Here is a 24,126-nt window from a genome sequence, read left to right as displayed (position 1 = left end):
CAGCGCCAAGCCCCACCACTAGCCTCCCATCCAGGGCTGGCTCCTGGGGACAGCAAACACAACTTTTCGGCTCCCGAATTGTGTAATTGTTGGGAATGGCTGCCTCCGCCCCTCCTAGGCCTGGCTGCCTGCACTTACAGGAGCCCCACAGACACCTCCAGCCAGGAACAGAAGCAAGACCACTCCTAGCAGAGGCTGCTGGTTGGAAGCCCAGGCCTGGGAGCCCCTGGCCATGAGACTACAGGGCCATGGAACTGGGGCCAAAAACCTGTGACCCTTGCACAGTAGCGGCCTGGGTTCTGTGTCCCTCACAGCAGAAGGCCAATTCCCTAAGGGCAGAACCTGGGCAGCTAGAGTACACCCCAATGCAGACAGCACCCCATCTTGGGCAGAAGCACCCACCATTTACCAGCAAGCTGGCTTTGGCCACGGGTTCCCTGGGTGGAGCCCATGTGGTCAGAGTGCAAAACACAGAGGCACCCAGAGGGCCCGGCGTTGGCCAGGGGCAGGACCAAGCCGTAGCTGCTGCCAGAGCCGGCACTGAGTCCAGGAAGCGTGGAGGGTAAGAGGGACCAGGCGTGCCTGGCCAGCATCGTAGCTGAACTCTGGGGGCAGGCAAGCGGGTGATGCTGGGTTTGCTGTTGTCTTGTTCTCACAGAGGCCGATCACTTAGAGAAACTGAGGCAGCACATACCACAGGTCCCTGAAGCTTCAGAACACTCTGAATCCTTCTTCATCCTTCAAGTGTATTCTGAGTTTCCCTCAACCCTGCTCCGAGTGCTATCCCCATGCCTTGCTGAGAAGGAGGTAGTCGAGGGGCAGGGGAGACATTGTGGCCCACCTCCTGACCTGGCTAGGCTTGCCCTGGGAGGCACTAGGAGTATTCAGGGATCATTATTCCAGGGAGTCCGTGGAAAAGCAGGAAGGACTGGGAGGGCTTCCTGGAGGAGGGTGAGATATGGCCCCGGAGGCAGGGGCAGTCAGGGATGGCCACCAAGGGCAGCTGGCCAGCCCAAGCCAGAGGACTTCATGGCAAAGGTTGGAAGGCAGAGGGAGAAGGCCTGAGCCAGGGAGGATGCCAGGGAGGCCCTGGTCCGCTCTGCTCGGGACCCGGCCTTCGGGGACCCAGGCGGGCATGCTGAGGAGGCCGGGGAGGAGACACTGCCAGGTCCAACAACCTTTGCTCTTGAGACAGTAGGAGGTGGTCAGGGAGCAGCTCCAAGGCCACATGGGGCCTCAACTTTCTGCCAGTCTGCTGGCATGACGTCACTCAGCGCGACCCGGGTTCCGGCCCTGGGTACCGGCTGGACAAAGGCCAACCTGCGTATGCCGGAGCCCCAGTGCCCGTGTCCACTGGGGCCTCAGTGTTCTCATCAGTGCAAAGGGAAGGCTAGCCCCCATCACGCACAATTCCCAGCGTTGTCAAGAGACCAGGTGCGGGTTCTGTAACTGCGAAGCCCCAGCAGAGAAGCAAGCGCAGGTTACGACTGCTGCGCTGGTTGCCACTATTTGCCCGGGCCCCTGTCTCTCTCCCTGGGTGGCAGCAGGCAGAGGGGCGCTGCGAGCTGGTCCTGACTTGAACCTCGGCTGCGGGCTGCGGGCTGCGGGCTGCGGGCGGGAACTCCGTCCGGAGGCTCCACAGACAAATGGCTCCTGGTAGTGGTGGGTAAATCTGCATGGGGTGGGGTGGGGGGGCGGCAGGGATTGGGGAGAGAGAGAAGATGAGAAGAGGGAAGGAGGAGAAGGGAGGGGAGGGCGATGGGGTGGGTAGAAATCTTCACCCAAGTTTTTGATTCTTCAAGAAGCAGAAGGCACCTCTTCTGTTTTCATTCCTAAAAAGAAAGCTCTTTTCCTCCAAACACAGTGTTCCCAGCAGCGCCCCCAACCCTAGGCCCACACTTGGCCAGTAATTAACCCCTAACAAGGACCAGGTGCCTTGCTGACTGGGGGGTGGGGACAGGGACAAGTTGTGGAATCAATGGCTTTATTGCCACTGGAGACCAGCTGACCACAGCCCCGCCCCAGGCCTCCTAGGGTGAACCGATGAGAGTTCTTCCGTTTGCCAAAGTCCCCACATAACAGCAGCACTGGCTTCTTAGTCAACGTCAGTGCACACTTATTGAGCACCTACTGTATGCAGCTGCCTCTGGTAGGGAAAGTTCAGCCCTCAAGGGGCTGACTTTTCATCAGGGGAGGTGATGAGTGTGGAGCTGTGTACAAACTGTGAAGGGCAGGAGCATGTGAGGGCTACAGAGAAGGAAGAGACAAGTGTTTGTGGAGCGCCTGCTGCATGCTAGCCCCCGGGCTAGGCACGGGAGGTGCATGAATGCATTTAATTGTCACTAACCCAGTTCTACAAATGAGAAAACTGAGCCACAGGAGAGGTGAAGCAACTTGTTCAAAGTTGGACAGCCAAGTAGGAGAGCTAGGATTCGAACTCAGGGCCGGGTTCAAGATCAGCACTCACAACCAGCACACAGACACGGAGCCAGCACATTGTGCTGTGTGGTAAGAGCACCAGGTTTGCCGTCAAAGACCTCGTTCCACCTCTTTGCAGCTGTGTAGACTTGCTCAAGGCCCTCGATCTTTCTCAGCCTCAGTTTCTTCATCTGCAAAATGGGGCTCAATTTTGTGGCAAACTATGAAGTGTTGTACACATGGTGGGATAGTCGCTAGTCAAGGAGAGGGCCTGAATGCTCTGGAAAACAGTGTGGTCTCCTCAAAAAACTCCAAATAGAAGTACCATATGATCCAGTATTTCCACTTCTAGGTATTCAGCTGTGCAGAACCACAGAACCTCTGAGATCCAGTCTTTCCACTGCCAGAAAGAAGAAAACAGAAACATGAATTCAAAAGGATACATGCACCACCAGCAGAACACAGTGTTTACTGCTGCACTGTAGCTGCAAGATACGGAGGCAGCCTGGATGCCCGACTACTGATGAGTGGATGAAGATGTGGTATATACATACAGTGGAATAACACTCAGCCATCAAAAGGAACAAAATCTTGCCATTTGCAGCAACATGGATGGAGCTAGAGGGTATTATGCTAAATGAAATCAGTCTGAGAAAGACAAATACCATACGATTTCACTCATATGTGGAATTTAAGGAACAGAAACACATTTAAGAAACAATTGAGCAAAGGGAAAGAGAGAAAGGCAAACCAAGAAACAGACTCTTAACTATAGAGAACAAACTGAAGGTCACCAGCGAGGAGGTGGGTGGGGAATGAGTTAAACATGTGATGGGGATTAAGGAACGTGTGTGCTGTGATGAGCACCAGCTGTGTATCGAAGTGTTGCCTCACTAGATTGTACACCTGAAATTAATATTACACTGTAATTAATTATAAAAAAAATTTTAAGGTGAGGAGGGTCTGGGAAGAGAGTGCTTCCCAGGGGTGGGTTGGGGGTGGGCCGAAGCAGGCAGGTGTGAAAGAGGGATTCTTTTTTTCTTTTTTTAAGATTTTATTTATTTGAGAGAGAGAGCATGAGCTGGGGGAGGGGGAGCAGAGGGAGAGGGAGAAGCAGACTCCCCACTGAGCAGGGAGCCCGATGCAGGGCTCCATCCCAGGACCCTGGGATCATGACCTGAGACAAAGGCAGATGCTTAATGACTGAGCCACCCAGGCGTCCCTGAAAGAGGGATTCTGAGGAAAGAAGGGAGGGGAAAAGCCCTGTGGGGTGATCTTCTACCCATTTGCTGGGTGGAGAAGCCGAGGCCAGGCAGTGCCGATGCTGGGGCTCGGCACAGAGCAGGCAGAGCCTCTACGGGCTGGAAGTTCTGCAGTAGTTATCGCCCTTTCTCCTCCTGTTTGGGGCGAGGCTGATGTTGCCTCGGAGGGAGTCAAGAGGAGCAGGACCGCAGCCTGAAGCTGTTAGGTAGGAGTTAATGCAGGGCCAGATTTCCCGCAGGCAGCCCCAGGAAGTTGAAACACCCAGATTCAGGAGTTAGGAGGCCTGGGGTCCTTGTCCCAAAGGGCCAGGGACCTACACTCCACCTGGGGCCTTGTAAGAACCACTTCCAGTTCTGAGCCAGTTTTCTCCTCCATAAAATGGGGTGGGGAGGTAGGGAGGGAGTGGTTCTCACCCACCTTGTAGGGTTATTTTGAGGCAAATGATACTGCCTTGTGGGAGCGTCTAGAACATCTCTCCTTTATAGACTGGAAAACGGAGGCTATGCAGGGCAGAGAAGGCCAAGGTCACAATGCCAGGGGACACAGAGCAGAACCTCAGGCCGGTGCCTCTCTGTCCAAATGGAGTCCCGAGGAGACCTGAGAGGAAAGCAGCCCAAAAGCTGTCTGGGTGGGGGTAGGCGTCTGTCCTCCTAGGCCTGGAGCTTACACACACGCAGGCGCGCGCGCGCGCGCACACACACACACACACACACACACACACACCCCACACACCAATCCTTGCAAGGGCAGGAGAAAGAGAAGTGAGGGGGCTAGCCCAGCTCAGGTCTCCTCCCAGAGGAGGTCTCCTGGAGCCCTTGGGTCAAAGCTCTGGGGGTCTAGGCTCCTCTGGGACTTTGTCCCAAATCTGCAGGGCGGGGCCTGGATCTAACAGAGCTGTAAGGGTCTCCTCAGCCCTGCACGGGGAGGAGCAGCCCAGCACGGGCCCTTTAAGGAAGTTGGGGGTGAGGGGGGCCAACGGGGGAGCCCTGTCCTGAAACCGGAGAGGGCTGGCGCCTGCCCCGCCCCCAGAGCTAAGTAAGGCGGCTCCAGAGCCCCAGCCAGAGGCAGTTGAGCCAGCCTTCCAGGCTTCTCTCAGCTCCCGCCTTTCCTCTGGTGTCCAGGCTCCGGACTCTGCTTGGCTCCTCGAAAATCCCGCAGCACAGCCCCGCCGTGATGCGCTCGGGCCAGCAGCCTGTGCCTCCGGCCCCTGCCCTGGCCCTGGCTTTGACCTTGGCTATGTTGGCCAGACTCTCATCCGCAGGTGAGTAAGGTGCCTGAGACCACCGGCCTGGCTGGAGCTGTGGGGGGGGGGGGGGGGCTCCTGGGGTAGAAAAATGGGACAGGAGGGCCCAGAAGTCACCCCCAGACTGGGAGACAAGGGGGCTGCACTTCTGCTCCAGGCTGGGCTCTCTGGGAGTTCCACTCTGGGGTCGAAGCAGGATCCCCAGTGAGAGCTCTCCAGCTTGGGGCTTCTGTGGGCTCTGGCTATTTGAGGTTGGCCCCAGTCGGACTGTCTAGGGTGTGGCTTTGTGCAGGACTGTCCGCTAAACCAGTGGGGCCACCCAATGCTGTCTGGGCCCCCTGAGCCCAGCAGGCTTTTGGTGACTGCACTGGTCCCAAAGGACACTCCGTGACAGCCAGAAGCCAGTACCCCGGCCTCCGCGGCCCAGGCCAGGAACGGGGCTTGCGCTGCAAGGCGAGAAATGGGGAGGGGGCCGCCCTGCCCCACCCTGTATGGGGCCCCACATGTGCCTCAGCCTCCACAGCCTGCAGCCTCCTCTGGCCTCCTCCAACGGCTCCGGCCCCCTTCCTTGCCCCCAGGTAAACTTGTACGGCCTCTTCACCACCACCTGCCTCCTGCCTTCCTCTCTAGCTCCTATCTCCTCACCCCCCTCTCCTAACTCAGAAGGCCTGGTTAGTGACAGATGGGACCACCCACTCCTCAGCCTCCCTTCAGATATCCCACACCCCCACAGGGGCCTGTCCCCCAGACAACCCTGGGCAACCCCGCCACATTTCCCTGTCCCGGGCTTTGGTGCTTGACCCCAGCAGAGACTGTGACAGTTCACCTTCTGAGGGGCACTAGGATGCATCTCCTCTCTGTTACATGCCAGAAATCCCGCCATGACGGCATTCTTCCTTGAGTCAAGGCATGGTCTAGTTATGCCATAAGAACCATGGCCTCAGGGCCCATCAGTCATTACTACCCATGTATGAATCAGTGCTTCAGCCTACATCTTTCGGGACCATTCCCAAGAGCAGCTCTGAGCAGTGGAAGAGGCTGATTCTCCCTTCCAGGGGCCCAGGCCACACCCTCCTCCCCATCAGATGGGGAAGCCAGCTCTAATGGACAGCATCACGAGGCACCCAGAGGGAAATGAGTCAGGGGAGGACCCCCCACTGGGGTGAGTCAGAGCTGGATCCCCAGGCTCTCTGCTCCTAATCCCAGGGACCCCCTCCTTCAAAGTCTCAGGGCCCGGGTGATGGGCTGGGCCTCTGGAGAGGTGTGAAAGGGCCATCTGGGGTGACTGGAGTGGGCGGCTTATCCAGCCTGAAGCCTCCAGCCAAGAGAGTCTAGCACCCCCATCTCCTTGGGCTTCAACTGAGAGCCATTCTCAAATACCTTCTCAGCATCAACAATGTGCAAGCATTGTGCTGGGCAATAAGGAGTACACAGAAATGGATGGGCTGAACTTGAACTCATTCAGGAGGCAGAAAAGTAAATTAAAACTCAAACAGCAATTCCTATCATGTCTGCAAAGATCCAGATGAAGAATATGGTGAAGAGAAATTGCCAGGCAAGCTGGGGCAGGCCAGAGGTGATCCTGGAGCCAAGCTGTGGAGGATGGGAAGGGGGTCAGTACTCTAGGCAGGAGCTCAGCCTGAGCAAAGGCACTGAGGTGGATGTGAGAAAAGCATTTTGAGACAGGAAGACCAGCAGCCTGGTTAGAAGGCATATTTTGAGCACCAGCCAGGAAGAGCCATTGGGCTGGGGCACAGAATCCTTAAATGGCAGAATACAGCCCACAGCCTATGCCCTGTTGGCAATGGGGAGCCAACGATGATTTTAAGGCAGGAGCGTAGCATGGCAGCGGTGGGGTTTTATAATGTTAAGCCAATCTCTGCCTGTAGGAAGAATTTGGAAATGGGAGGGGGATGGAGAGCTAGAATCTTCTCCCCCTCCCAGGCAGAGTTCCCCTTCAACAATCCATCTCTGTCACCAAACCTGGCTCAGCACCCTCTCCTGGTCTCTGCAGAGGGTCAGCCCATACCTGAGGAAGGCATCATTCCCATCCCTCCTGGACACCCTGAGCCCCAAAGGCCCTCGAGGTCTCAGGTACCAGAGTGAGGCGCCCTGGGACACTTTCCCTGCATTCATCAACATTCCGGGACATCTAGGTCATGAGGCCTGGGAGTCAAGCACCCTTGGAGACCATCTGGGCCAAGCTTGTAGTCGTACAGACTGGGAAACTGAGACCCCAAGGAGGAAGCAAAGTGCTCTAGGTCCCACAGAGAAGTGCAGCAGCGCAGGAAGAGCCCCCAGCCCTGCTTTGAGGGAGCGCCCCGCCTGTGTGGGAGCTTAGGCTAGGGCCACTCTGCCAGTGCGGGGTCTAGCTCCTTCTGAGCCCTGTGGGAGGCGTTCGGCAGCGGGGGAGACTGGGTTTGAGCTGATGTGGACTTGGCATTCCAGTCAGGGGAACAGCATGAGTAAAACTGAGAGGTCAGAGTGAGCACAGAGCCTGCGGGACCAGTGGCTCCCATACCTCTTACCTGGCCTGGCACCTGCTAAGGGTGGGTGGTTGAAGTAGGACTGAGGGTGGGGCAGGAGTACCCCGAAGGGAGGGCTCCTGCATTACCCAGGTGAGGACTCTGACCTGACGGGGTGTTTTAGAGAACAGGACCATGGAGCCATCAAGTGCAAGGAGTTGAGTCGGAGTAGATTCTTCTGCCTCTAGGGATCCTCTGGGGAACAATGGTGCTGGAGACGTGTGTGTTTGCGCCCGTGCGCACTGCCCCGGGGCCTCTGGGGCAGGGCAGAGGCCAGCACCTTGGCCCAGCCCACCCAGGCTCTGGAAAAGTTGTTCAAAAACCAAGTATAACTGAGCCCGCCCCCACCCGAGGTCCGCCTGCCCTCCGGGGCAGGACAAGGAGGGTCTTTCAGTGCTGTCCGCCTGGGGGCTGTGGAGGGGGCTGCCAGGTGGGCCAGGCAGCGGGCGGTGATGGCAGGAGGGGAGCGGGCTGTGCATGGAGCTCTCAGAGGAAGTGTATAGGCTGCTTCTGGGAACTGGGCGTGCTGCCCAGGAGGGGGCAGGCAGGGGAGGGGGAGTTGGAAATAGCCCTGACGTACACACTCACTGGCGCACACAGATGTGGGTGTGCACACGAGTATGAACAGCTCTGTCCACAGCCGGCCGCGCTCACAGACCTGGGCTGGGTGGGGCCCAGGATAAGGAGGTGAGGGCAGGATGGGGGCAGGGGCTACCCGGCTGTTCTGCGGCTCCTGTTCAGTACCAGGAGCAATCAAACAAGGGGCCTTCAGACTTGAGCCTGCTCCCCTCCTGGTCCCTCTGCTCCTTCATAACCTCTCCCCCAACTCCGGACCCCACCCAGCTCCCTGCTGGCCCCCAACATGCCCCCTGCCCCGGCATGTGCCCAGTTCTGTAGAGCTTTCTAGAGTTAAGACTCTCTCCAGGTGCAAGCTTCGGGTGGGTTTCAAAAGTGCCACGTTATCATTATTACTGAATGTAAATGAGTGATTTTGGAACAAACAGAGTTTGAACAGTTTCGTTGGATTCTTTCTGGGGTAGAGGCGCCTATCTCTCGCTTCTCAGAGGGGCGCATCATTCCAAACAGGGGAGAGGGTGGAGCTGTCTTCTAATTGGGCCCTCACCTCCAGAGACATCCCACGGTGGGGGCGGTGGGCTACCCGTGTCCTGCACAGCCTCACAGCAGCCCTGCAAGTCAGGGAACGTTCCCATTTTAGAGATGAGGAAACTGAGGCTCAGAGAAATGCAGGGACTGGGCTCGGGTCCCTCTCCGGGCACACAGGCCACAGTGTTGTCACTCCCCTCAACAACAGCCCAGATGGGGCTAGGTGGGCCCAGGCCCCGCAGCAGGGGAGAGAGACAGGTCTTCAGGGGCAAGACAGCTCCCCGAGGACCCCAGAACTCTGCTCCTGTGTCCCCATACCCCACCTCTCCGACCCTCCCTCCTTTGTCACAGCAGAAGCAAATCCTCTTCAGGAAAGTCCCCCACCCCCTTCGACGGCTGGGGTAACAAATGAAGCCACGTTCGTCCTAGATGCAGGGCAGTGGCACTGAAGGCTGCCATTGAGGTGGCCTGGTGGCACGGCTCCCCGAGCTACGGACAGTGCCTATCCTGTTGACCTTTCCTTCCTCCCGCTCCGCTCCTGCCGGCCCCCAGCCGCTCCCAGCCTGCAGACAAGCCAGCTGTGCCGGCTCTGAGGCCCCTTAGCCAGGCCTCCGCCCCTGCTCGCGCCTACCCACGTCAGTGTGTGTCTCTCTCATGGCTTTAGCCACGCGCTGGGTCAGTGAGGCTGCCTCCCGTCCCAGACCTTACTGCAGAGGCTCCGCACCCCAGACCCGTCTCCCCATGGTTCGTAGGGAAACTGGGGCCCAGAGAGGGGTAGCTACTTTCTCAGCATCACAGACCAAGTCCTTAGCAGGTGGGGGCAAAGCCTCCCTGCTCTTTGTCCTTGTATCCTGCCTCGGGTGGTGGCCTTGCCCACAGGACCAGCAGCTCCCTGCAGGCAGACCTCCCATCTGCTTTCCTCGGGGGTCTCCACCGTCTTGCTCCACACAGGGCTGAGCCCACAGAGGGGCATATTGATCCCTGAGTCAACCAGTGTTTTTCAGACTGTGCCCGGGATGCCCCAGGGCTTTATATCCAAAGGGGGCTGAGCCTGGCAGTGTGGGAGGCCAGCCCCACCCTCAGCCACACATAGCAGCTCCACGAGCAGGCTTATAGATTTGGGTTTTGTGTAAGATGTGGTTTGGGTAACATGTTTTGCGACTTGAAAAAAAAGAAAAAAGACGTGAAAACCAAGCAATTGCTTTGAGTTGAAACATAGAGCAGCGAAGACTCAGGTCAGATACAAGGAAGAACTTCTTGGCTTTCAAAGAATCCAAATCAAGACTGATACCAAGAGCCCCTGGAAGGTATCCTTTCCCAGGTGGAGCAAGGTCCGGGGGCCTGAAGGCAGGGAACAGCACACAATCCCAGCTTCCTCCCAGCCAAGCCTGGGGACCTAGCCCCTCCTGCCCCAGCATCCCATTCCTGCCACTCTTGGAACCAAACGGGACATTCCCGAGCATCCAGGTAGGCAGGAGCCGCACGGGGGCCACCTGCCTGCAGGCCCAAAGACACCGTGACTATGCTGGGCCCTCTCTCCCCCTCTGATCTATCAGCCTCTACATTCAAGGTGATCCTGTGTCCCAATGGGTGGCTGATGAGCCCAGCCATCAGATGATAATCCATGATCCCTGGGGCCCTTCCACCTTTCTTCAAGCTGTTCCCTGCAACTGGTCTTCTCATTGTTCAAGGCCCAGCTCCAGCTCCACCACCACCACCCCTGTGGGTCTTTCCCAACCCTTGATTGCTGAGGCCCACAGCCTGTCTTCCCCCTTCCTGGGGCCTGCCCTCCTTCTCTGTGGGGCTACAGGCCTTTTTGCCCCCTGCTCCACGACCTCCATCTGTATGATGCCCAGGAGGTACGTGTACACGCATGCGTGCACACGTGTACACACACATACAGTGTTGCTCAGCAGCCTGGCTCAGGGCCTAGCAAGGAGTGTCCAGCCCCTCAGCCGGCAGTCCTGGGAGAAACCCCCGAGTCAGGATTCACAGCCCCCAGCTCCACAGGCGAAGCAGGGCCTCTGGCTGGGACCAGCCTCCTCTCTGGGGAGATGGAGGGGGCTGGAGAGAGGAGACCAATTTCCTTTCCCACCTAAGAGCAGCCCTCCCCCACCCACATTTCAGGAGGGGCCAGCTATAAATATCAGTGGGCCCAGGATGCTGGTTCCCACGACTCCAGCCCCTCCCTGCCTCTTCCCTGCGCACAGCAGCTGGGGCCATCCCCCCTCTCCTGCAGCTGGAGGCTAGCCAGGCAGGCCTCAGGCCCAGAAACACACACACACACTTCCCACCATGGTCAGGGAAGGAACAAATCACCCTTTTTGGGTGCCTTGGAGCAGCTAAGAGCGAGCCCCCTCCCGCTCCTCAGTCCTGACTCAGGCCCCACCTCTCCCTCTTCTGAGTCCTCAGCTCCGGGAACTTCTGCAGGGCTGGGGGAGGCGGGAGGTCAGGCACGCCGTGGTAAGGAACATGGCGTTAGAGAGCCCAGGATTTCATTCCAGCCCTACCCCTTGATGTGTGACCTTTCTGAGCCTCAGTCTTCTCTCTAAAATGGGGATAAATAATTCCTACCTCCCGTGCTGTCAAGGATCAAAGCCCTTTGCCAGAGTAAACACTCAGCAGGTGCCTGCTCCTGAGTTTGCTGTCTTTCTGTTGTTCCCATTGTTTTCTGGACCGGGGGCAGACCCAGCAATAAGGGGAACTTTGAGGAAAGTTCCAAGATGGGGGAGTGGATGAGGGGGTCCTGTGAGCGTGTCTGCGTGGGACTCAGAGACACGGAAAAGGGGAGGTGGGTCCCTAAGGGAGCGAGCAGCCAGCTGCAGCCCAGGACACTTCAGAAAGGGGGAGGGGGTCCTGCATCTGACTGACTCGCTGGGCTGAGGTCCACACACCTCTCCCACCATGAGGAGAAGCAGGACAGCCCTCCCCAGCCCCACCCCAAAGCCTAATGGCCCCTTGGACGGAGATCATTGGTCCTGGGTACAACACAATCACTATGTGTTGAAAGAATCACCAAATGAAACTCAGACCCTGTCCAGAGAGCAGATGGGTGGGGACGAAGAGAATGAACAGGCACCGGGAACTTTTGTAGGATGGGGAGCCTAGACACCCATCTTTGCCCTGCCCACTGCCCACACCTGGGGCCCCTCTGGAGGTGGGGGTGGGAGGCAGGGCCTGTGATGCGAAATGCCCTCCAGGGCTCCCATGAGGCTGTTAAGGAGTGGTGACTCCTTAAGCAGGAGGACCTGCATCACGACGAGCAGAATCCAGACGGAGGGAGTGAAGCACCCTCTCCGTCCCGAGCTGCTTGGACCCATCGGGGATGTTGGTGATGCCCGAGTCCGTGTGTGTGAGAGATCAGAGCTGGGGGAGGCGAGGGCAAGTGAGTCTTGGGAACGGGCTGCAGAGCGGGACGAGCAGCAGGGGCCATGACTGCTGGATGGGCTCTCTGGGTGAGAGGCTGGGCAGAGTCTGGGCCCCCATCTTCTGCCTTCACCCCCATAGAAGTAACTCGCCTCAGCAGACCACTGGGCAGAGCTCAACCATCTCCCCGGATGTGTGCTAAGCGCATCCAGGCGCCTGCCCCCGGCTGAGGCTCCGTGTCTCGGCAGCTGGTGCCCAGCTGAGGCCCAGCTGAGCTCTTCCAGGGCCAGATACTCAGATGAGAGCCTGTCCCTCCAACTGTTGACAGCCCTGAGGCAGGTGAAATGTTGTAGGGACTGGAGCCAGCTGTGCAACCACAGCCTTGGGATACCTGGCCCTGCTGTGTGGCCTCGGGCAGACTCTCCCTCTCTGGGCCTCTGGGTAGGATATTCAGTCCCCGAGGTCAGCTGTAAAATTGTGAGCTCAAGCCCCTTGAGAATAGGACAGGGGGCTCTGCCTCTATCCAGAGAGAGCCAGCTGCCTGTCTGGGGCCAAACAGCAAAGCGGCCTGGGCCTGGATGGGGGCGAAGAGGCAGCCCAACCTGCCTGAGCTCCCTGGCACCTAGACACCACTTTCCCAGTGGGCACGAAGCCCCGGGGCTCTCCCCGGATGAGAGTAGTGGCTCCACTCCACCCCCGGTTCCCACCCTCCACCCCCTTGCTCTAGCCTCACCCTACCAAAAATAAACCCAGACCACCCCATCTTGTACCAGCCGGACCCACCCAGCTCCTCCAGAGCCAGTTGAGTCACCGCTCCAAGCTGCTCCTTTTTTTAACTGTCTGAGTCACAGGCTGTGGCTAGGGCTTCAGGACACATGCCCCCGGCTCCAGCCACGCCACAGCCTCCAACGGCTCACCCAAGGGGGGCCTGGCTAGAGGCTGGCAGCAGGCGTGAGCCCAGGCCACAGCCTCCCCCTGCAACACCTCCAGGCCGGGGGCACCCGCCCCCCCGGCAAGCCAGAGCCCACACCTGTCCCCAGCGGCCCTGGCACCCCCTCGCCTCATCTGCCCGGGGAAGTTTTTCAGGGATCTTGGTGACAAAGCCCATCTGTGTCGGCGCTGACCCCACAGCATTTCTTTGCCTCCAAAGAGGTCTGGGCCTCCCACCCTGGGACGCAGGGTCTCCAGGCCCTGGGCCCTACCATGATGGGAGTGGGCCAGGCCACAGAGATACCTGATTCCTGCCCCTCCTCACTGGCTCCAACTTAGACTCTGACCCCTCTGCCCAGAGCTCCATGAAGACTTTCTATGGCACGGAGGCCTCCACCTCAGGTCTCTCCCGGCTTCCTCTATCCGCTCTCCTCACAGGGTCAACCAAGCTCCAGTCTCTCTTGCCCCATCCCTCCGTCTCTTCCCCATGGCTGTCTCTGTCTCTGGTGGCCCCGTGTCTCTGGTCCTGCTCTGTTCCTTTTCCTCCACCCAGTCCCTGTGGTGCCTCTCCATCCGGCACTTCACACGCGCAGGTCCTTCCCCGGCCATCCCAGCAGACACAACACACCCTCACCTCCGCCCATTCCCAGAAGGGGCTCCGGGCCCCAGGGACCAATCCTGAGAGAAATTTTCCATCCCCTCACCCAAGTCCCCTCCTTCCCCTGCCCTGAAGCACAAGCTACATCCTGTCATCCTGTCGTAGGGGATGTCAAGATCCCACAGGCACTTCCTTGGAGGCTGAGACAGAGGGGCAGGGGGCCTGGGAATGGCCCCACCCCCAGCCCCTGCCTGAGTGGGAGCCCGCACAGCCTCAGCCCCAGCCATCTCCTGTCTGTGGCCATGGCCTCCAGCTATAAATAAGGGCTCTGATGCTATTTTCTTTAAAAACAAGCACCAGACTCAGTCACCATAGACCCAGAAAAGCATTCCCTGGCTGGGGCAGTGTCCCACCCCACCCCAGCCATGGCCCAGCTCCCCCCTCCCCCCACCCGCCTGGGCACTGGAGTCCTGAAGGGAGAGAAGGACTGAAGAGAAGCCTGGAGGTGAGACTAGGTGGGGGAGAGCGGGGGCCAGCTTCCAGATGCGGCCCCTGCCCACTGGGTCAGCTAGAGAATGCAGCCGCCCCCCTCGCCCTCCCTGCCTCCGGTCTCCCTTCACCAAGCCGCGCCGGTCTTGTTCCTGAGACACCAGTGTTAACAGAGAGGTGACAGTAGCTCAACTCCCCAAGCCACGGTTGAGTGTCTTGGCACCCCAAACGCAGAGAAGGAACTTTGGGCTGTGGAGAAGGGTGGGGGAAGACTTCCTTCCTGAAGGAGCAGGAGGGCATTCTGCAGGCAGGAAAGAAAGAAGAGCTGGCCTGAGCAAAAGGCTGGGAGTGGGGACCCATCAGGTGCAGATGGAAAACAGCCCAAGGTCTAGTGAGGCTGACATGTGGGGTGTTCACGGGAGGTGAACAGGAAAGCCTGGCAGGGCTGTGACAGGGTGACCCAACACCTTCGGTGCCACACTAGGGTTGGGGCTGAATAGAGGGGCAATGGGGAGCCATCGAAGGCTTTCAGACAAGGGAGGATGACAGAGCGACTTTCAGTTTGGGTTAACAGTGGTTGCTATTAGCAAAACAAGGCGGGAAATTCATTAAGCCAAGCAGGGGATGGTGACCATCTGCCTTGTGGGATGGCACAGAGGAGCAAGAGGGGGAGATGAATTTGAAAGAGAATTTAGGGGCAGGATGGCTGGAACATGGGGAGGGAGGAGGGAGAATGTCCAAAATGACTTTCAGATTTCTACCCAGCCATGAGTGGATGGGGAGGCCTTCTCTGGAAGGCAAGCAGGTTTGGCGAGAAATGACACTAAGTCTGGCTTGACATGGGTGGGCTGGGGTTTGGAGGTCCCTCTGGGTGTTCCTGGTGCAGATGTCTCAGGAGGCATTGGCAGGTGGGCCCAGAGCCCCGGAGCGTTGGTGCTGGAGACAGAGATGTGGGTGCCACGGTAAAGAGCCGGTGCCTGAGGCCAGGCGAGAAGAGGTGGCCTGCAGAGAGCACAGCGGTGGGCACAGCTCGGCGGTGCTGGGCGTCTGGGGCATCCGCAGGCCTGGAAGGTGGGGAGTGGTAGGCAGGAACCTATTCCAAGAGAAATAGGGGCCTGCCCATGGGGAGAGGTCTCAGGCTAGGGATCTCTGGGGGACCTGGGTAGCACGGAGGCTACTAGCAAGGACTCTGGGTTTTCCTGGTCCCCCCTGCCAGGCCATGGCTCCTGCAGGCATCCCACTCACGCTGGAAGCTTGCTTCTCGGCCTGTCTATGGTCGGCTGATAGAAAACGCCTCACAGGGGCCAAGGGCCACATGCATTTGATCCCTGTATTCCCTTACGTGCTCATGTTTCCGACATCAGCACACGTGTATGGGCCTCCTGGATGGCAGATGCCCTGCGCAGGGGATATGGGCCCTCCGTCCCGTCCTCAGGAGCCTCCAGTCTGGCTCCACGGTAGCCCCTGTGGTGACCACAGCCCTCCACCAGCCACTTCCTGAGGAGCTGGGCTGGGCAAGCCAGGTCTGCGTTAGTCTCCCCAGCCAGGTCCCCTTTGCACAGATGGGAAAACCGAAGCCAAAGAGAGCACAGCAGCATGTGGTTGGGGGGCGGGGGGGCTGGCCCAAGCCCCTGCTTCCCCCAGCCTCCTGGACAGGGGCCTGCCATCTGTGAGGTTATCCCGCCTCTCTTCCCTGTATTTCAGAGGAGGAACTAAGGCAGAGTAACGGTGGCTTCCGCAAGGCGCACAAACTCTTGAGCACAAGCTGGGCCAAATTGTCCAGGCCTGTGTCCAGATCAACAGTCATGGCTTCCGCCAACCCCCCATCCCAGCTCACACACTCACTGTCTCCAAGCCCAGTCTGCCAGGCTGGGGGAAGCCCCAAGACACCTCCCCAAGGGCCCTGCCCTTAGCGGTTTCTCATCCCAGAGCTGAAGGGGAGCTCAGAGATGAGCAACGCTTCCGTCTGCTTCCTGGCTCTGGATTCAGCCCCAGAGAGGGAGTGGCCCCACAGCGTCCCCATCCCCGGGGCAAGCTTCTCACCCAGGCCCCTTGCCCCTCCGCCCTCTTCCCTGATCTCCAAGACCCCAGTGGGCACGACCAGCATTTATCACTGGCTGTAGGAACGTGCCATCCTTAGCCAGCCCCGAAGAAGGTCCCTCCTGGATCGAGCCAGCCCCAGAACCAGACCCGTCCGGCCACACCAGCAGAGGCCAGCTGCCAAACCAGCCGCAGAAAGCAGATGCTCTCCCCTCCCCTCCTCACTCCCATCCCCCCGCCCCCCAGGGAGCCCCTGAGGACAGGAAGGGAAAAAGTGTGTCTTCAGGGCACGGGGCCAGCTCTCACACCCTCCTCCTGCTGGAGCCAGTGACAGATGCCCCACTTCCGAGTCACACACACACACACACACACACTCCGAGTCTCACACACACACACACACACGCACACGCACGCACGCACGCAACAACAACCCCCCACTGCTTCTGTGTGCACCCGTCCCTCCCGGAAACCACAACACCAGCTCAGAGCTCAGCCCAGGGGCTCCGATCCAGCCCTGCTGCTCCTCTTGAGGCCTCAGCACAGGCAGTGTCTTCTTTGACCCTCGTCGCCTCACCGGTAGCAGGGGAGCTAGGTCCCAGAGACCCTATTGGGGGAAGGGGCTGCTGAGCAGGCCCAGCGCGGAGCGAGGAGGGTCTCCCGCTCTGTTTCTTCTCTGCCAGATCCCCTACCTCAACCTGGGCCCGCTAAGACAAGGGTCCCCCCCACCCCCCCGCCCAGGGCCAGGAAAGCCAGGAAGAGGGGATGTGGAGAAGGGCCTGGAAATCCAGCCATCTTCCTGCACAAGGAGGAAAATTATAAGGCGAGGAAAAGCCTCTCAGGATTGCTCCACACACAGCAGCCCCGCCCCTCTGCGCCCGGGGCTGGGGAGCAGCAGGCCCCCACAAAGACTCCATTGAGGCCCTGCTTCCTCCCCGCCCCAGCCCTCCAGCCTGGGTGGACTCTGAGCTGCTTCTGGAGCAAACCTCTCATTTTCCCTCCTGCTTCCTCTGTACCACACATGGCCCCAAGGTCGGCACACATGGCTGAGAGCCCAGGGTACCAATCCTTTTAGGTAATCACCTTTTAGAGGAGGTCCCTAAATTGGAAATGTTCCCCAGTATATGTCCCTCGGCTTGGGTGGCCTCCAAGCTCCGGGTTAGAGAACCGGTAGCTGAGGCCAGTGACAAGGGTCAGGATTCAGCCAATAGCTGAGGAAACTTGTACCATCCTGGCCTCCTTGGTCTCGCAAGAACCAGAAAGGCAACCAAACCCTCTCAGGGCCCTGAGAGTGAGTCTTATGGCTCAAGAGTTGCTGGAGTGAAGAGAGACGGGCCCACCTCAACCCCAGCTGAGGTCTCCCTAGTGCTGAGACAGGGAGACCGGCTGCCGTGAGCACAGAGCCTGACATCCCGCACTGGGAAGCTACTGTCTGCCAAGAGGAACGGCTCCCTTTTTAAGTTCTGTGTGACTTTGAACTAAACTACTGTTGTTCCTGTGGCCGTGGCTTGTGGGGCAAGAGAGGAGCAGGTCGTCAGAGGGTCTCTGGGACGGCCCTGGGTTACGGACTCTCAGACTGGGGTCGGGGAGGTAGGAGAGTCAGGGTGTGCAGATGTGAGCATCTCCCAGGCAGCTAGCCCCAGCAGGTGGTAAGCATCTAGGCTTGGCGCTTGGGATCCTGCTGTCACCACCATGAGCAGGGTATGTTGTCCCTTTGGTCTGACCTAAAGTCTATCCCTGTAACCTTCCCCCTTGTTACCTTCGGAGGTAACAGGCTAGGGGGAAGGTGACAGCTCAGTGGACAGGGATGAGCCTTGGGACGTGCTGGGGGGCCTGACACCAGAGTAGGCACAGCGTCAGGCACGGCCAGGGCAGGTCGTGTCCAGTATCTAGAGCCAGACTGGACCCCCCACACCACATCGTCACCTGCCCCGCACTCACCTCAGAACGCAGTGACACGGACCTGCACTCCGCCACACTCATGGCTATGTGCCACCCACGGTGGCCGTGCACGGGTCTTCGGGGCTTTGTGTGACTGAGTTCCCACACCAGCTCCTGGCACTGCTTTCCCAGCTTGAAAAAGGGAGTGGGCACTGTGGGGAGCTTCAGCCCCATTGGCCTTGGGGTCTGTCGCTCTGGTTCTAAAGAAGTTTCCACCCCTCCCAGCCTTCTCAGAAGTTCCCTGGCTTGGGGGCAGAAAGCTGGTAAAGAAAAAGCACATCCCTTGGAGGCCCGAGGGGAGGGGGTCTGGCCTGAGTTCTGGAGAGCCTGGGTGACCTCAGGGAGGGCCTGGCTGCAGGAGCAGGGCACCCGGCCCATGCCTGCCCTCACGCAGGGCCACCCACATACATACCCACATACGCACCCACAAGGGAAACAGAAAGCCCTTCATCCCTGCCTTAGCCGTCCTAGAACATGCCCTCACGGCCCCCCTCAGACTTCTCAGGAGAAGGGCTCTCCCAGCCTCACCCCTGCCTGCCTAGGATGTGGATCTGGAACAGGATCTCCGGGTCTCTCTTGGTTTCTCCTCCTTCATCTCCTTCATCAGGCCTCTGGACCCCTGCGTGCAGTTTCTGTGGAGGAGGGAGGTCTTCATTTCTCATTCTCGGTTTTAACATCTTTCTCAGGCTTTCTCCCCCAGGTGGGTTCTTCTTTTCCGTGACTGTGTTACTGTGCTTATGAATGAATGAGTGAGTGAGTGAATGAATGAACGAATATGGATCCCCCTTCTCTCACCTCCTGCTCCATCTCAGTACCGCTGGGTACACCTCCCCAGCATACGCATGTCCAAGTCTCCCACTGCCCCCCTTTGCCCCTGGGACCTGGGCGTGCCCCTGGGCCATCCTGCCCAGCAGCTCTGACTCCCAAACTTCCTCCCTTATAAAGTCAGGCGGCAGCAGACACCCAGGAATCCTGCTGCCTGTGACGCATGCTGGCTGTGGGGCTGCCTGGCTGCCCTCAGGCAACCAGGAATGTGGCCGGAGCGGGGCACACAGGGATTGATTGCCTGGGAGTAGGGTGGGCTGGGGGTGCCTGTGTGGGCGGGGCTCAGTCGGGTGGCTGGGCCAAGACCTGCCGGCTTTCTGCTTCTCTGTCAAATTGTTTTCTCCTCTGGAGACTCAGTTTGTCTGGAAACCCTACTGAATGCTAAAGCTGCAGAGAACTTTGATATCGTGGAACCCATCACCCAAGGATGGGGGCGCCCAGGGCTGGGGAGGCAAGAGGCCCCAGGCCTAGCTCTCTAGACTGTTCTGGGGCAAGGGTGGTGCTCCCAGTGACAGCCAGGATAGGGCAGGGGGAAGGGGGGAGCCAAAGGCAAAGCAAGACAGGGAGAGGCAGAGATAAGGCAGCAAGGTGGCCAAGTGGCCAAGACAGAGACAGAGGAGATAAGGGACAGAGACAGAGAGAGACAGTGTGGCTAGCCCTAGGCATTGTGAGGACTCAGAAGGATCAGGGTCTGCAGCGACCCCCACCCCCGGTGACTAGAAAAGGGACCCATGCTTGAGAACCTGCCCCTGGTCAGCCCGGGAGAGCATGGTGGGGGCCTGATGGGCAGAGATACTCCCTACAAGGAGACCCCTTGTCCCAAGCCACTGACAGATAAAAGTAGAGCATCGTGGGGCAAGTAAGCCTCACGCTTGGGGCCCCCCAGGGGCAGGCTTCAGGTCCCCATTCATACACACGCTAGGAGTGCCCCAGGGAGACCAGAGATGCCAGCACAACCTGTGACCGGCCAGACGGTGGCTTGCTAAGGACACTTCGCTAAGCTTCGTCTCCCGTCTGAGAAGAGGCTTGGCGGGGAAGGACATAGGCTCTTTCTGTGCCCCCAAGCCTCATCTCAGGAAGAGGGATGGAGCCACTCTGCCTTGGCCCAGACAGAACGCCCAGTCCGTGGTCAGGAAGGGCGGGAAGCTGAGGGATGCTCCACCTTCGGCAAACCTCTGGGATGGATGGGCGCCGGGCAGGAGGGGTGGGTGCCCTCCAGGAACACATGGCCCCTTTCATGGAGCCTGGCCCAGCCGAGTCACGGCGGGCGGCACCGAGGGGCAGGACAGGCCTGGGCACAATCACGGCTCTGTCCCGGCGGCTTCCAGCCCACACGCACACACATGCACAAACACACAGCCTTACGCAAACCCAAAACACACCCCCGAGCAGCCACCCACACACTTCAACACACACGCAAATAGGCATCTACGTAGTCCTGGACACCCACCCACGAACTGTCTTGCAGGTAGAGAAACCCAGACATTCGGCATTCTTTCAGCCCTCCCACTCACCCCAGACCCCTTGTGGCACCTGCCCCCCCACACTGAACGCTTGGCACCACCCAGACAGCCCACACCATTAACCCTCTGCATACCCCTATCTGAGAGCAGACTCCAGCACCAGAAAGGGACCTTTGGGACTAATCCCCACAGACAGGAGGGGGAGAGACTGGGAAGGAGTGCCCATTTTACAAAATGCTGACTGGGAGGCCAGACAGGGCCCCTTCTCCTGGCCCAAAGGGCAGCCCACAAAGCTGCTACAGGCCTGAGCTGGTGTTTGGATGAATCATGGGTCTTCTTGACCCAGGAGAGTCAAGGGCAAGTCTCCAAGCCCTGATGATGCCTTCTCTCCACCCCCCCACTGCCCTGGGATCCCAGTCAGGCCACTGAGGCTGGCTTGGTTCCTGCTACTTTTCCCTCTCCTCCTCTATCTTCAACTTTCCCAGAGCCTTGCTGCCCTTTGAAACTACCCAGTTCCCTCCCTCTCTCCTCTATACCACCCTCACCTCCTCCAGGAAACCTTCTGGAACTGACTCCTAACTCACTTCTTTTCCTGCACTGCCTCCCCATTTGCAGCCTCTCCCACTGTCTCCCAGGACAGGGATGCTGGGTCCTTGCAACTGCGGCCCATCAGAGCCGATAAGGGGCAGCAGAAGGAGACCAGGAGGTGGGGGGACTGGCGCTGTCAGAGTTTCCAAAACGCTGGCCAGCAAAGCCTCCGAGGCCTCTGTTGGGACGAGGGGGCTGCCCAGCCCGCACACTTCCAGCCGCACAAGGCAGCTTGTGTGAGCGCTTCCCTACCCAGCCCTACAGGAAGCAGCAGGGCCCAGCCCCTCAATAGGCTCATTCAGACCCCAGCTCTATGGAAAGTACCTCTACTTCCTGCCGCCCTCCCACTCTGGCCTGGAGAACGAGGCTAAATGGGCTGCCCCCTCCTCTTGTGGGAGGGGGCTAGAGGCAGGTGGTTAGGTGGGCAGAGCCAGCCATCTCCTTCCCTTCCTGCTGGGCGCTGGACCCGACCATCCCCACATCCACCTTTGACAAAAGGGAGTGTGAATGGGTGTGAGCTTATTCCCCCCTCCCCCCCCCCCCAGGAGCTGGCCCCTTCCCCATGCATGCTAAACAGGTAAATGTTGAGCAACAGCCTTTCTGGGGGAGAGGGAACGAAGATCTGTAGCCTTTGCCTCTTCCGTGGTGTAACATCACCTGGCTGGCAGAATTCCTACAAACTTAACAGCCAGCTCTTACCAGCTACTGTGAGCTCCAACCTGCGGGGGCCCCACCTTCTGTGCAGGGGCTGCCCTCAGTTCTGTGTGCTGCCTTTTGTTCTTAAGAATCAATGCCCTTGAGGCGCCTGGGTGGCTCAGTCTTTGGGCGCCTGCCTTAGGCTCAGGTCGTGATCTCGGGGTCCCAGGGTCTAGCCCCACATTGGGCTCCCTGCTCAGTGGGGAGTCTGCTTCTCCCTCTCCCTCTGCCCCTCTTCCGCACTCATTTTCTCTCTCTCTCTCTCTCTCAAATAAATAAATAAAATGTTAAAAAAAAAAAAAAGATTCGATGTCCTTGCGGATGAGGTGCCCGCCCCCTGTCAGTTCTCCCAGGGAGGGTCTGCCCCTCACCAGCACCAGGGTGTGCTGACTCCGCTGGGCCATAGCCACGCAGATGGTTTTGTAGCCCTCAGCTGATCCCTTTAGCTCCTCAGACAAGGTTCTGGCGTTGCCCACAAGTGCTCGCAAGAGGGGATCCCTGGAGGGATTTCAGCTCCGCCCAAGAGGAAGAACGTTATCTTTCTTGGACATCCCTGTGGACTCCTCCAGTGGCTGATGCCACCTCCTCAGGTCAGGAACCAGCATGTATGTGGCTGATGCCACATCATCCCTATCAAGGCCATCAGAAGCCCCAGAGAGATGAATCACCTTTTTAAACCATTCCTGTCCCCGCCGCCCCCTCTGCCGCCACCCCGCCTTCCCTAGCCCTGGACCTCTGGGGGACAGAGTCAAAGTTATACTTGGCCTTAATCTCTGCAAAAAGAATAAACCGGAAATCATTGCAACTGGTTGGAGGTCAAGGGAGGCTAATTTTGGGAAACAGTCTGGAGAAGGTGGCAACTTAAAAAGAGGAGGTATCTCAGTGTGGGACCAAAGGGGCCCTGCACAGTGACCACCAGCCTTGGGAAACCCCAGATATGGCCTGCTCAGGCCATCTGGACTTGGGCCCTCTGGCCTGCTCAGCAAACCTTCAGCCTTCCCAAGCCCTGTCTTTAGCCACAGACCCAGGCTCAGAAAAGTCAGCTGTAGTCATCAACGGCTCCCCAGCCATGGTGGAAACAATAGGGCCGGATCTGACCACTCACCAGGGACTATCAATAGCTCTGCAGCAGGAAGCAATATGGGGTGATGCAGGAAGTTTTAGCCCATTTGGGGTCCAGCACTGCACGTGGTCTCCATCTGGCCTCAGAGCCTTTGCTCCCTGGTGGACTCAGTCCGACGAGTTGCCACCCCCACCCCCAAAGACATCTGGGAGCATGGCCCAAGAGAGAAGCCGGGATGGGTGGGCTGCCTGTCTGAGCACCACAGTGGGAGGGCATGGCATGGAAAGCATTGCCCAAGAACCAAAGCATAGGGCATTTAGGAGAAGGAATTTGAGCAGGGATCAGTGTGGGGTAGGGATGGTTCTCCTGGAACTCCATTTCGGGGGCTACGATCATCAGGCCAGGTTACCCAGTCAAGGATGGTTTTCCTTTAGGCCCGAGAGGGACTAGACCCAGGATGGAGAATCCTCTAGGGCCCAGGGGAGGAGAGTTAGAGCTGGCCGAGGCCCCTGGCCCCAGGAACCTCTGAGGAGGAAACGTGAGTTGCTTGGAATGGGTCTGGCCTCCTTTGGAGCCAAGGTCTGGGCTGGACACAAGGTGAGGCTGTGCCTTCTGGCGCCAGGACCAAGCAGGTGATGGGCCACACAGAACCACGAACCTGCACCAGCATGAACTCCCTCCTGCAGCCTACTCATCCTCTGCAGCCCCTCTCCTCCTCCAGGCACGAGTCCGTACTTTGACCCCAGCCCCCTCTCTCACACAGCCTCCTTCTTCGGAGAGAACCACCTGGAGGTGCCTGTGGCCACGGTTCTGACCGACATAGACCTCCAGCTACAATTCTCCACGTCCCAGCCCGAAGCCCTGCTTCTCCTCGCAGCGGGCCAGGCGGACCACCTCCTCCTGCAGCTCCACTCTGGATACCTAGAGGTCAGTGATGCCTCCCTGCTGGCCTCCTCCTCCAGCCCTGAATGGTCCCCCAACCAGCTGGGTGACCCTGTGTGAGCCACTTTCGCCCCGGGGTCTCTAGGTCTCCACTGTGAGGTGAACAACAGCACAGCCAAAAGCGTGGCTCCCTCGTGACCTGGCTGCGCCCTGCAGCCTTCCCCCCCACACTCCCACCGCAGCCCCCGGCCAGCCCTTTCCCTCGCTGCGGGCCTGTGGTCCAGGCCAGATGGCCGTCTCTGACCTCTCGCTGCCAGGCCCTCACTCACCACACGCCCTGGGCCTGGCCCTGCCCCACCCCCGTCTCAGCGCGTCCCCTAGCACTGCCCTGGGCTGGGTGCCCTCTCCTGGGACTCAGCAACCCTGTGAGCGCCCCTGCCGAGCACCAGTCACCCCGCCGTGCCGCTGTCTGTCCGTGACAGGGGAAACAACCAGTACTGCCAAAGCTTCTCCGTTTTCCCGTTTCGTCCTGCCAGTCACCACAAGCTTTAGTAGCAAAGAGTCCTCTGGATCTCTCTCTTGAGGCTCCCCCCTAACCATGAAGAGTTTGAGAACCTGAGGTCTTAGTCCAAATTTGGGAAAGCCATCAGCTTCCACACCCCAGTGGGGAGAGGACTAGGACGGTCAGAGCACCT

At 58.9% G+C, this 24,126-nt stretch overlaps 2 protein-coding genes across 2 annotated transcripts in view; one reads left to right on the top strand and one right to left on the bottom strand.

Moving 5' to 3' along the window:
• Window positions 1-2,287: 2,287 nt before the first annotated feature.
• The window catches only part of SNX33 (sorting nexin 33), a 62,370-nt gene continuing 40,531 nt past the window's right edge, over window positions 2,288-24,126 (bottom strand). Inside the window, exon 3 of the mRNA XM_032417200.1 lies at window positions 2,288-2,818. Within this exon, the coding sequence (XP_032273091.1) occupies window positions 2,767-2,818 (52 nt within the window). The 3' untranslated portion in view covers window positions 2,288-2,766. The remainder of the gene's footprint in view (window positions 2,819-24,126) is intronic.
• Window positions 4,760-24,126, top strand: part of CSPG4 (chondroitin sulfate proteoglycan 4) — a 38,719-nt gene continuing 19,352 nt past the window's right edge. The window contains exons 1-2 of the mRNA XM_032417197.1: window positions 4,760-4,942; window positions 23,313-23,476. Of these exons, the coding sequence (XP_032273088.1) occupies window positions 4,855-4,942; window positions 23,313-23,476 (252 nt within the window). The 5' untranslated portion in view covers window positions 4,760-4,854. The remainder of the gene's footprint in view (window positions 4,943-23,312; window positions 23,477-24,126) is intronic.

The sequence above is a fragment of the Phoca vitulina genome, unplaced genomic scaffold (genome assembly GCF_004348235.1).
Source record: "Phoca vitulina isolate PV1807 unplaced genomic scaffold, GSC_HSeal_1.0 scaffold20, whole genome shotgun sequence".
NCBI classification, from domain to species: domain Eukaryota; kingdom Metazoa; phylum Chordata; class Mammalia; order Carnivora; family Phocidae; genus Phoca; species Phoca vitulina.
This window is presented reverse-complemented; position numbering and strand designations above follow the sequence as displayed.